Raw genomic sequence first — 13,700 nt, 5'->3', positions numbered from 1 at the left:
TGGTTTTGAAAGCAAATGGCATTAGTTAAAGTTGTAAAATTTATGAATTATGACTTCTGGTCTTTAAAATAGTCTTTTTTGGGGTTTATTTTTGTTTTTTGTTTTTTCCTCTAGACTTTTTAAAACAAATTTCTTCTTTAAAATAATTCATGGTCTTGATTTTTATTCCTTAACTTGCCTTTTTGTTTCAGGTTTATATCATCTTAGAAAAGATTTCCCCTTTCATCCAGAAGATTTTATTTCTATGGATCTTCGATACAAATATTGTGGAGGTGATGCTTATTTTTTGTTTTGTACTTATTATGTAGTGAATTCTGCGTCCATTTGTTTACACCACTTACAGAAGTTAAAACCATTTAAGAAATGACCTTTGAATGATATATAAACTCATAGCATTCTATACTACTCATACCATAATACTCAGTTCAACAAAAGATCGGAAAACTTTGCATCTTGTATTAAAGAGCAAGGACTCAGCCCAGTATGCCCAAATATTGAAGGTATGCCGGCATCTTTGTCAGGGCTACCCTTTTCTCTTGTAGAGAATGAACTTTTATTTGTGTGCTGGTACAGCACTTAACTGATGTTCTGTAATATTCGGGTCATGGGTTCGACTCCCCATCACCGCCGAAGTTTTTATTCTCCATTGTCCTATGGCACTTCTTTACTCACTTCATCGCTTGTTATTATCTTATTTGAATACCACATGAGCAAGCCATAAGTCTGGGTGGTTAATCTTTTCATTGAGCTAAACACTAAATTTTGTCAAAAATGACAAATGTTTTCATCCCATTAAAAAAAATTTTTTTTTTGGTTTAATTTGTCTATCAACAGTCTGTATGTTGTGTGTACAAGAAAGCCATCCAGAATTTAAAGGACGATTTCATTCCTATGGCAGGGGAGCTAACCCAGCTAGTCATCAGTCTTTATGAGAAATGCCCTTGCACTCCTGTTATTGATCTATGCAAACATGTAAGTCTGGATTTTATTTTTCTCGTGAGCCATAAGATATATGAGGTCAAAGTTCATCATTGTTGTACATGTTTAACACCCCTTTTCACATGAGATTCTTAGCCTGTTCAGGATGGGGTCTTCTGACCTCCCAAGGTGGGCAGAGAGGTCACTTGCTGTGTCTGTGTTTTTGCCCCCATTTTTGTTTCCCCTTCCCATATTGCTCACTGTCTTTGTTCTGGACTGAGATTGCTCAGTTTTCTTCCAGGTCCTGGTGCAGAAGCAGTCAAATGTGTAGTTCCTTTTTTGAGAGATCATAATTTTCCCCTGTTAATCATCTTTCTGTTATATACTTTTATAATGTTTAGTTTTTAATGTATTATATTGTGTAAACATGTCAAATTATCCTTCATAACGGGATCCTTTGGTGTTCTTGGATGGGACTTTTAGTAATGTCAATGGGCACATTGAAGGACTCATCAGGGTTTCTTCTGTTCCTTATTTGAACCATTCCCCTTTGTCTCACTTTTTCTTTGGTACTTGAGATATACATCATTTCCTCCATTATGTTCCTTTTTACTGGTGTTGAGATGACCTACTAGTGTCGTAAAATCCCTAAAAACAAAACAAAAAAAAGTTGACCTGCATCTGGATGGATCTTTTGAGTAAGTTTGAGACAAGACACAGACAGAATCTGCTTAATATCAAATGCATGGAAGTTAATCTATTAAGTATTATCCTTGTCTCAGGTACTGATACAACTGTAACATATCAAATTCATTTTTAAGAGAAAACAAAAAAAAAAAATTTTTTAAAGAAAAAAGGTTTGATTTTGAAATAACAATTTTTTTATTTTTTTTCTGTCGTTTCAGATGATGTTGATGATTGGCCAAGAAGAGAGTGTTATACCTTATTCCAAAGCTATTTTGGAGAATGTGTGCACCAGGTCTTTACAAATGTTCAATGCTTGTAAGTCATACCCATAGTTCTACCCATATATTTTTCAATGAGATTGAATTGCTTAAATCACTACTCGTTCATGATTTACTGTCTAATATAATTTTCCAATTTATTTTCTATCTTTCTTGGCAAGATAACAGTGATATGACAAATCGTATTGATTAAGTTCCTGTTTTTATTTTCCAGTTTTTTATTTTTTTATTAATTAACTTGTTTTTCCGGTTATTTTCAAATTTGTTAAGTAATTATTCAGACAATATTGCCCAAATAATTCTAAGAAGTTGTTCTGGCTATTTGGATAATGTGAAAATTTCAACGGGAAGAGTGACTTTGGTCAGCTTAGTTTTCCTTTTCAGTCATAACTAAGACCCACAAAATAGGGTCACACCTATCTATCATGGCTTTGTTAGTAAAATATTAATATGATGCACTTGTAACTAAAATTTAAATCCATGAAATAAAAAAATAAAAAACATTGATTAAAAAATTGAAGAAGAAAAAATATTAACTATGGAATGGTGTTGATAAATATTGCTATAATGCAAGTAGCCCTGCGGTGCAGTGGTTAACCTGTTCGACTTGGTGGTCCTTTTTTTTTTTTTTTTTCTTTTAGTAATACATTGTCCTTACCATGGTTATCGTTTTATCATCAGTATTTATATGCCATATGTTTTTTTTTTGTTTTTTTTTCAATCTCTATTATACTATTTCCAAATAATGGCACCCTTAAAAGGAGTACTAGATATTGTCTGCTTTGTTGATTAAAAGCTGTTTTGATGTCAGATATTCCGTTAAATTGTTTATTTTATTTACAATATTAACTATTTCATCGCCTTCAAAAATGTTTATATAAAAATATTCTTTTCAGCAATTGGCCAGTTTACTGATGTAATAGAGGGTTTCATGTGCTTTCTTGCTCAGGTCAGTCATATTTAAATATTAATTGGTATAACATTGGTTACAAGTGATGCTATTCTGTCATTGATTTCAATTTAATACTCAATCAGGGTGTCCAGCAAGGTCGTAAAGTCGTAAAAAAGCTGTAAATTTAGCATCATGGTCATAAAGGTCGTAAATGGTCGTAAATTTGCACCAAAGGTGGTAAAAATTTGGCCAAAGGTAGTAAAATCAGATGAATAACACGGACAGGATCATTAGAGTTGAAGAAGGTCAGTGCATCAAGCTTGATAAATATTTTAATAAAATCATCATTCTCAATAAAATGCCTGCCCTCAGGAAAGTGATCAACATCATACTAACACTCAGTCATGGCAATGCAGAAGTGGAAAGGGGCTTCTCTGTCAACAAGGAAGTATCGGTTGAGAACATGACAGAGAGATCCATTATAGCAAGGCGCCTAATTTGTCAGTTTGTTAGCAAGAATGGTTGCCCCTCTGTCGCCCCTCTCAGCAAAGCACTGCTTTCGTCTTGCAGTGGTGCTTATCAAAAGTATAAAATTGCTCTTGAGGATCAGAGGAGAGAAAAAGCAAATTGTCTGGAAGTTAGTGCTAAGAAAAGGAAACATGAGGAAGTGAAAGAGGTGACCTCAACGAAAAGAAAACTAGAAATAGACATAGACATGCTTACAAGGAAGGTAGATGACCTAGCTGATGAGGCTGAGCAGAAGGGAGGGACCAAGCAAAGCCATGAGCTCTTAGTGCAAAGCAATGCTTTAAGAAAAGATGCCAAGGCCAAAAAACAAGATCTAGCTACAATGGAGGCCTCATTGAAGACCCTGCAGCATGAGCTAGACTCTCTGTAGGAGCAAGATTGGATTAAAAAACATTGTACATATTTTATCATTTTAGATTTTAAAACAATGATTACACTATTACTACTCCTAAACACTTCCCCTATTGTGGTTGTGAAGCAGAAACATTTATTACTCTATTGCTCCTAAATACTTCCCTATTGTGAGTGTGAAGCAGGAAACATGATGTTTAAAACAGGATATATATTTACATTGAGGTAAGACAATCATAAGTTTGAATTGTTGGATGATTTAATATTGATTACTTATTAGCCTACTTTTATTGATTTTTGGATGTGACTTTATATATATATTGGAATTGGTAGTTGGCGCGCCGGCATTTTTCTTTCAAATTCCTAGGTAGTAAATTTTTTTTTCCAGGTAGTAAATTTGAGGGGAAATATTTGCTGGACACCCTGTCAATTAATACCCAAGCGTCCCTTGGTGGGGTTCCTGACCTCCCATAGTGGTACTTACTGTGTCTTTTATCCCCCTATATCTGTTTTCCAACCTGCTTTCTGTCTTTGTCTTGGAATGAGATTACTTGGTTTTGTCCTGGCCCTAGCCGGATACCCTGGTTGAGAGGGAAACAGTCAAATGTATAATTAGTTTTGGGAGATGATATTTTGTTCCTTGTATATCATCTCTCTGTTATGTAGTTATTTTGGTTTATTCTTAATATATGATTCGTAAACATTTATTGAGTGTATTCCTCTTAGTCTTAGTGGGTACTTGTGCTGGTGTCTTGGTGAGACTTTTAGGTGATCTCAAACAATGTACATTGGTAGTGTGCTCTCGTAATCTACATCTTCACCCTATTTGAACCTTTTCCCCATGTCTTACTTATTCCTCAAGTCCCTTTAATTTTACATCTAGAATGTTTTTACTATCCAATTTTCTTCCTTTTTACTGGCCTGATATGACCTAATTGTGTTGCAAGCGCTGTAAAACCCTTAAAACAACAAACAAACAAACAATTTAAGCATCCATTTTATACTAGCACTCTTAACATCTGTAATTGCTTATAGTATTCATTCACTCCAGAGTTGAATGTGTAGAAGGCAGAGGCCAGAGTTTTGCAAAAATTGTCGTCTACTTGGTTATTGACTGTGCTCACTATCACTTGACTTTACTACAAGATGAGATTCTATTGCTGAAAATTGAATGCCTTTTTTTACATGAAACAAGGAATTTGTTTAATACTAGTTTTTACTTTGCTCCAATGCTGTGATGATTCAGGTCATTACACTATGTTGCTCGGTATGCAAGGCAGAATGGTTGCTTATAGAATTTCTTTTTTTTTTGTCTTTTTTTTTTTTCAATTATGAATATTCACATAAGCTTATCAGTTTTAATTTGTTCTGACAAAAAAAAAAAATATTCTAAATTATTTGTTGGGTATAAGATACTTGATTTAAAATGTGGGAAAATCTTTACTTTTATTAGGTGAGTGAAAGTGTGTGTGTGTCTGTGTAATTGTATAAATGTGTTTTATGTAGATGCGTTTTTTTTTTCTTGGGCAAGATTATCTGTACCAATATATCCCTTTATTTACAAAGTGTGCAATATTTAGCTAATCAATAGGATGTTTTTTTGTTTCGTTTTAATTTTCACAGGCAATGAGGAAATTCAAGAAAATAATTTTAAATTGCCAGTGTGACTTGACAGCACTTTTCCATGCTGGTGAGTGAAAGAGTCCAATGGGAATCGCTATTTGACTTTTTCTTGTCCTTTCATTTCTTTATTCTCTTTAAACAAAAAATATGATTAATTTCCTCATCCTCATTTTATTATTTTTTACAAATTATTTTTCTTTGTATTATTATCTTTACATGGTATTAGATTAAGATTTGAAGGACCCCCTTTTTTTTAGGTTTAGTTTTTGTTGTTGTTTTTGGTGTGGTTTTTTATTTTATTTTTTTGCCGATAGTAACACGAGAGTGACTAGTGGAGGTGTAAGAATGGTATGAACCCTATTACTTACTTCAGTAAATTTTTTTTATAAATATTTTTTTTTTCATTATTTTCAATGCAATAAATGTTTATTGATTGACTCCATTGTCGTGATTTCAGCTGTTTTGAGTATGGCTCTTCCAGAATCGGCAACAGTTAAAGCTTCCTGTAATTTTATTGTGAGTACAATTTCTTCAACGTTTTTTTCTTATTAAATCTTTTTCTCCTCCTTTTTCTATTTTAGTTGGGTTACAAGACATTAGTAAAAATGATCAATGATCATTCAAAAACATCATTTGATATCTTACACTGTTGATTGCTTTATCTCTTTTTTGTGTTACCGTCTCTTGGAATCCCCCCCCCCTCTCTCTCTCTCTCTCTCTCTCTCTCTCTCTCTCTCTCTCTCTCTTGCTCTCTCTCTCTTGCTCTCTCTCTCTCTCTCTCTCTCTCTCTCTCTCTCTCTCTCTCTCTCTCTTCTTCGTCTTCCTGTCTCTCTCTCTCTCTCTCTCTCTCTATCACTCTTTCTCACTCTGTCTTTCCCCCCACACACACCCCACTAATTCAAAATTTCCATCTCTTATCTTGATTACAAAAAAATATTTATGTATCATTTGATACACAGATCGAGTTTCTGAATGCTGGTGTCCAGTACGAGGTGATCAAGACCATTGTGGTGACCCATGGCCACATCCTTGTGGACAGATTACTAAGGGTATGATTGATACTATGAAAACAAAATGTATTAAAAATTATGGCCAGAAAACTCATTCAAATAATTTTGCTAAAAACTGTTAAAGCTGGGATGAAGGAGTTTTTGGTTAGATGAGGGTGATTTTAATCGATCAATAATTTAAGGACCAGTTTTCTGGCCAAAATTTTTAATACGTGTTTATTTTATTTTTCTCACTGTTAATCCGATTAATCTTTTTAAATAAAAAAAAATAATTATTGAATTTTTAACTACTAGCATTAGGTAAAATTCCCCTTTAGGTTTTACATTGTCTTCTTCTTCTTCCTTTGATTGCCCACAATCAATTGGTTGATTATTGTGGCAAATATGAAACTGCTTTCTAATCTCTCTGTATTCCTTTTTTATAATCGTTAGTCTAAAATCAATTTCCAGGGACATTCAAAGGTCGTCAACGTTGGTCAGTGATGGTTTGTGTAAGGTCTAAGTATCTGCATAGCAACTTGCCACAAAAGCATCAATTGTAGTGGCTTCGGTCACTTTAGCGTCAAGCTGGTTCCAGTCTCTGACCGTACGCAGCAAGAAGGAAAAACCACGGTATTGTGTTCTGTGTGTTATGAGGCTGTATTGGTTGTTGTTACCTCTTCTCTGTCTCAAAGGTGCTGGTATCACTTTTTTCTTGATGACTGGGCATTCAGCGAGGTGGTGCTTGGTCTTTAATAGCATTGTTAATCTTGCTGATTTTCTGCGGTGTTCTAATTTCGGCCACTGTAGTTTTTCTAACATGTCTGATACACTTGAGGTGTTGTGGTGTCTGTTCAGGACGTAGCGTGCAGCTCTTCTTTGCACTGATTCAATTTTTGAGACGTATTTTTGGGTGTCGGGGTCCCAAACAATGGAAGCATATTCCAGGACAGGTCTTACAAATGTTTTGTATGCCTTTTCCTTGATTTTCGAGGAGCTAATTTTTAGGTTACGCCTTAAAAATCCCAGTGTTTTGTTTGCCTTACTTGTAATATTGTTAATATGCTCATCCCATGTTAGGTCTTTTTTCATGTTAACACCAAGATATTTTGCAACATTCACTGTCTCCAATGTGTGTCCATGTAAGTGGTATTCAGTTATCGTGGGTGTTTTTGATCTTGTTATGGACATTGATTCGCACTTCGCTGGGTGGAACTTCTTATCCCAGCTTTCTTCCCATATTTCTAGTTGACGCAGATCCGCTTGCAGTTTGTCATTGTCAGTGCTGTAGACTGCAGTATCGTCTGCAAGGAGTCTGGCTGTTGTGGTTAGATTAATTGGCAGGTCATTAATGTATGCCAAGAATAGACAGGGTCCTAAGACAGATCCCTGAGGAACACCCGATCTAACAGGTACTTCAGTCGAGCGACATCCATTAACAATAACAGCTTGCTGGCGGTCATGAAGGAAGTTATTAATCCATGTTTGGGTTGTGCCCTGTATGCCATTGCTCTCCATCTTCACTATCTCTTCCATCTTCCTGTATGTGTCCTTTCTATGAGGCTTTGTTTCCTTGTTATAAAATGGGATTATTTGGTTTTACCGCAGCCCTGCCTGTAATCTTTTGAAGATCCTTTTATTTGAGAGATATATCTGAGTTTATCCCTCTAGGTGGATCTCTGTGCTAATATCTAGTAGGACTTTTACAGATGGTCTCAAGCCACATGTATGCTAAACATACTAATATAAGTTAATGGCAGATAACAAACAATAAATCTGCAAACAAACAATATATAACAAACAATAAATCTGTATATTTTCTTCAAAACATCTGTATCTGTATCAACTCAAAATGTAAGGCTTCCATAGGTAATTCCTTGAACTTTGTAATGACTCAGAAAAGAAATAGTGTAGATCATTCTTGATGAAATATCAACTTTTTAACTTTATATATTTGTTTGTTTGTTTTTAGAACAATAATTTCTGCTTAATTTTATATTTATCTCAATGTTTATTATCTATCAATGCTTATTCTGCCACTGTACTGTACATTTTCTACCTTTTAATGAATTTTTTTTTTGTTTATGCAGGCAATCGGAGGTGAATCCCAGCGAGGTGTGGTAGAGTTTGTTGCAGATGTCCTCCTATGCCTCAATAAGAGCTATGTAGCCCAGCTGTCAATGTGGCTGAGTTCTTTACTTGAGAATGAGGGATATCCATCTCCAAAGGCATCCAAAAAAGACAAGGAACACTTTGTAAAAAACCTGCTCAGGTATTTAATTCACTTTCCCTTTGAAGCAAATATCACTTGCCTGGATAAATAGGGCAACCATTAAATGGGGAATTGAAGGCTACAGAACAATGGAGAAAGAAACCGGAAATTGAAATTCAGCCAGATAAATGTTGTTTTTCTTTTTACAAATAAAATCAAGCTAATAAAATCTATGTAGGCTACATGCAAATTCGTAAAAAATTCGAAAGAAATAAAATGCTCTGCAACAGTTATTACTGACATCATTTCCATTTGATAGAGACCCCCTGTCCACCCAGTAGTGATTATGCAGATTGGTCTGTTAGATCTGATGGAAAGTACTTTGCGATAAGCTAGCGTCCTATCCAAAGGGTAGCAAGCAATTGCTTTCGTCTGTTTCATGCTGGATCTACATGACTAATGGCTCTGAAGGACTAAAAAGAAAAGATAAAAGAGCAATATAAATATTTGTCTTAGATTGCCTGTTTAATCTTAGATTTTAATTGAAATACAAAGAGTTTGGCAAAATTTATTAAAGATGTTATTTAAAAAACTCCACATCATAAAAATCAACCGTAAAGAATGTTTAAAAGTAACGACAAATGCAACATGAGGATTTTTTCATTAGGGTTGAATTAGATCTTGACATGAAAATATTTGGTTTGGTACCTCACCTTGAAATGGAAACTAGAGCCAAGATATTAATACTACTAACAATTAAATTATCTTATATGTAAAAAAAATTGTTTAGCCTCAGAAAGACAGAAAAATAACAAGTTTTTTTTTCATCTTAACTTATAAACTGATTTAAAGATTCATACTGGGTGGGGTTCCTGACCTCCCATAGTGGACAGGGAGGCATTTACTGTGTCTTGTATCCCCTTATTTATGTTTTCCAACATGCTTTCTATCTTTGTCTTGGGATGAGATTACTTGGTTTTGTCCTGGCCCTGGCCAGATACCCTGGCTGGGAGAGAAAGAGTCAAATGTATAGTTAGAGTTTTGGGAGATGATATTTTTTGTCTTGTAAATCATCTCTGCGTTATGCACTGTGTTATGTTATGTTTACATATTATATATGATTTGTAAACATTTGTTGTATTCCTCTTAGTGGGGATCTGTGCTTGCGTCTAGATGAGACCTTTTGGTCATCTCAAACCAAGTACTTTGATAATGTGCTCCTAGAATCTATTTCTGTTTCCTATTTGAACCAAATACCCTTTGTCTTACCTTTTCTTGGGTGCTTTAATTGTAATTCTAGAAGTTTTTACTACCCCATTTTCTTCCTTTTTACTGGTGCTGATTTGACCTTAATGTGTTGCAAGCACCGTTAAACCCTTAAAATCAAACAAAACAACGAATATTCATATGCTTAATAAGATATCCTTTTATCCTTGTCTTACACAGGGATCGCATCAACAAAGCAGTGACGCGGGAAATTGTGAAAGAATTCACCCTATTGTGTCGAGGTTTGTTGGGAACGGAATACGCAGAGGCTGCAGCTGCCTTCTTGTGACACCATCGACAAAATGGAAACAATCGGTTTTTATCTCCTTCCAACCATCCAGTTTTCTTCAGTCAAGTCAGCCATCTATCCAGCCAACTGTCCATCCATTCTCTCATTCAAAAGTCACTTCGTTTAACACATATTCAGTAATTTGGGTTTTAAAAAAAACATTTTTTTGATTAATCAGCTCATAAGTCCATTCAGTATCCATATTTTTTCATAAGTCCATTTATCCATTCTTCATTCTGTCATTGTTTTTGTTCAAGAAAACAGTAAAACAGTCACCCACTCACATTCAGACTTACATTATAAGCATGTTCAGAAACACATACACACACGCTTATGTATACCCATCTACCCACACGTTCACACTGACAGATGCAAGCATTTGTGTGTGCAAATATTAACATGAAGTAATTTTCATTCCTGTATTATAATATATAATAATTAATCTTTTCCCATGCCAAAATCCAATTATTTATCGTAATTGTCATTTAATGAATGTAAAAGATGGAGAATTTGATTTCAAGATGTTACCCATGTCAGTAAATAAAAAAAAGATATAAAATAAAATTCCCATTTATTCACCCTTGGGGGTTGGGGAGGGGGAATTTTTCTTTAGGTCATGCAATGTGAACAATAGGGGCTCAGTTCCTTGTTAAAGGGGAAAAAAAAGGAGATGATGATAATAGGTTCGAATCCAGGTCTCCTACATTCAAGTGCAATGATTTATGCACGCCGTCACCTGCCTCCTGGGTCCATTCTTGCGGATTGTTTTGTCCTAGATCTATTGTTCTTTGCAAGTTGGCTTTGATCTAGAGTGTAGTGTTGAGTCTGAAAATGAGATCCTTTGCTGAAAGGGAGACAAACAAAAGTGTTTTGAGTTGGGATGTTTTTATGTGAGTGATAATTTTTTGTTCGTGTAAATCATCTTTCCATGCTGTATTAAAATGTTTAATTATCATCAAACATTTGATTGTACTTTATTTGAGCAGGGTTTTGTTATGTACTCTAATGTATCAAATAGAAGGGGGGGGGGGGGGTAGGACACTTTGGGCATAATTCAATAAAATGGGGTTATGCAATTTGACCAAATAATGAGGGGGGGGGGGGGGGTTGCAATTTGACCAATCCATAGAGGAGGAGGGGGGGGGGGGGGGAATGTGTATTTTGGGCATTTTATACTTTAGGCGAGGTCAGATGTAATTAAAATGATTTTCTTTCAATCCAATGTACTGCACGCGGGTGGTTGGATGGGAGCATCACCCTTGAATCATATACCTATGATGTTCGCATGGGTGTACGATCCGATAGTGATGTCGTTTCTTCTTCTCTTTACTAGCCTATCCTGCTTCTTTGGTTTGTGATTGTATTTTTGACAGGGGATATCTTTTTTCCTGTAAATCCTCTGCCTGTTTGTTCTTGGTTATTTATAATTTAGCTTATGATATCTTTAGGTTATGATTTTGATTTACATGTGTACTATTTTTGTTAGATTGCTTGTTTTTTTGTTTCAGCGGTCTCTCATATAACCTCAATTGTGTTGGAAGAGACCTAAAGCAACAAACAAACAAACAAAAATCTCATATAACCTCAATTGTGTTGGAAGAGACCTAAAGCAACAAACAAACAAAACGAAAAAAATGTACTGCACGTAAAATAACAGCAAGAACATAGAAATTGCAACATACACATTCGTACATTGCTATTTTATTTTGATAGCGCTTCTACGTCTTTTGGGGGGCTTTTTTATTTCCCCTTATTATTGTTTTGTTTTCCCTTTTGGTGAATTTTCAATAGAAATGGGGGGGGGGGGGGGGGGGAATGCACAAAAATTCTGAACATGAATAGAGGGGGGGGGGGGGGGGCTGTCTCTTTGGTACAGTAGAGTACTGGTGTCTGAATAATTTGATCGTGCTACTAATATATACAACTAGTCTTTCTTTTGACCAGTCCCCTTTTCTTTTCACTGCTCTTCCTTCAGCACTTAGGACTCAAGATTGTCTTAAGTATTGATAATTTGAATCTAAAATCTTTAACGGTCTTATTATCTTCCCTTATTATCTTCCCCTGCCTAGGTGCTCATATGACCTAAAATTGTTTAACATCTCATAAAATATATGTAAGCTTTTTGCTATTGAACGAAGAAAAAAATTGAATTGTAATTCTATAATTTTTTGACTTCCATTTTCTTCCTTTTTACTGGCGCTGATGTAACATAAATGTGTCGCAAGCACTGAAAAACCCTTAAAAACAAGCATCTAAGTTTGCCCTTTTTGTTTGGTCAGGAGGAGAGGTCACCCTTGTTGTGCCTTCAAACCCACTATATCTATATTGCTTTCTGTCTTTGTTGGTGTTGTTCTGGCCATGGCTAGAATCATTGGCGGAGAGGGAAACAGTCAAATCTATAGTATTAGTGTTGGGAGATGATATTATTTTCCTTGCAAAATCATCTCTTTGTTATGTACTGTTATAGTTGCTTGTTTGTTACATTTGACTGTGTTCCTCTTAGTCAGATCCTGTGCTTGTGTCTGGATGGGACTTTTAAATGATCTCAAACTGTTCACATTGATAATTTACTCTTGGAATTTTTCTGTTTCTTATTTGATCATTCCCCTTAGTCTTACTTTTTCTTCGGTACTTTTAGCCGTAAATCTGGGTGGGGTTCATGACCTCCCATAGTCGACAGGAAGGTACTTACTGTCTTCTATCCCCCTGTATGTTTTCCAACATGTTTTATGTCTTTGTCATGGGATGAGATTACTTGGTTTTTTCCTGGCCCTGGCCTGAAACCCTAGCTGAGAGGAAAACAGTCAATTGTATAGTTGGGTTTTGGGAAATGATATTTTTTGTCTTATAAATCTCTCTATTATGCACTGTATTATGTTTTGATTACATATTATATTTGAATTGTAAACATTTGAGTGTATTCCTCTTAGTGGGGACCTGTGCTTGTGACAGGATGAGACTTTTAGGTGATCTCAAACTAGTACTTTGAGAGTGTGCTCTTGGAATCTACATGTTTTTTATTTGAACCAATTCCCCTTTGTCTTACCTTTTTTGGGTGCTTTAATTGTAATTCTAGAACTTTTTACTATCTTATTTTCTACCTTTTTACTGGTGCTGATATGACCTTAATGTGTTGCAAGCGCTGTAAAACCCTCAAAAACAAAACAAAAGCATAAATGTGTTGCAAGCACCATAAAACCCTTAAAAGTAAACAAAACAGCCGTAAATCTTAGATTTCTTTTTACTTTTACATGTTCTTCCTTTGTACCAGCACATAATGTGTGCAAATACTGTAAAACCCTTAAAAACAACAAAAATAACAAAGGTCAGGTGGTGGTGTCTTTATGAACCTAGTATCGTGTTGTACAGAGGGATAGATTGCAGATTGCTGCTGAATTCTATGCTTGTTCTTTAAATGAAGTCTCCTTTGTCTTTGGTCCTTTGTAGCTAAGAGTGGCTGGAACTGATGAACTCGATATGTCTGTCCTGCCATCTGTGTGGCAACTTCACAATTCAGATTCAGATACTTTCTAAAACTTAATTAAACTAATCAATATTCTTTGTGACTTTTGTCTTGTTTAATCATAGACCTACAGGCACATGCATGTCTTAATGACCTGAGATCTAAGTGTTACAAACACTGATTTCCAGAAACGAACAACAAAAA

General features: G+C 35.2%; 1 protein-coding gene across 2 annotated transcripts in view; it reads left to right on the top strand.

Moving 5' to 3' along the window:
- The window catches only part of LOC144976778 (importin-13-like), a 41,710-nt gene extending 31,113 nt beyond the window's left edge, over window positions 1-10,597 (top strand). For both annotated transcript variants that reach the window (XM_078921209.1, XM_078921220.1), the window contains exons 22-30: window positions 192-272; window positions 835-972; window positions 1,824-1,920; window positions 2,780-2,832; window positions 5,278-5,344; window positions 5,735-5,793; window positions 6,237-6,326; window positions 8,357-8,538; window positions 9,925-10,597. In XM_078921209.1, coding sequence (XP_078777335.1) covers window positions 192-272; window positions 835-972; window positions 1,824-1,920; window positions 2,780-2,832; window positions 5,278-5,344; window positions 5,735-5,793; window positions 6,237-6,326; window positions 8,357-8,538; window positions 9,925-10,033 — 876 coding nt within the window. In that variant the 3' untranslated portion in view covers window positions 10,034-10,597. The remainder of the gene's footprint in view (window positions 1-191; window positions 273-834; window positions 973-1,823; window positions 1,921-2,779; window positions 2,833-5,277; window positions 5,345-5,734; window positions 5,794-6,236; window positions 6,327-8,356; window positions 8,539-9,924) is intronic.
- The last annotated feature ends 3,103 nt before the right edge of the window (window positions 10,598-13,700 follow it).

This window comes from Berghia stephanieae, chromosome 1 (genome assembly GCF_034508935.2).
Source record: "Berghia stephanieae isolate SIO BIC M18660-M18661 chromosome 1, UCSD_Bste_1.3, whole genome shotgun sequence".
NCBI lineage: Eukaryota > Metazoa > Mollusca > Gastropoda > Nudibranchia > Aeolidiidae > Berghia > Berghia stephanieae.
Note: the sequence above shows the minus strand (reverse complement) of the source record. Positions and strands in the feature narration are given on the sequence as shown.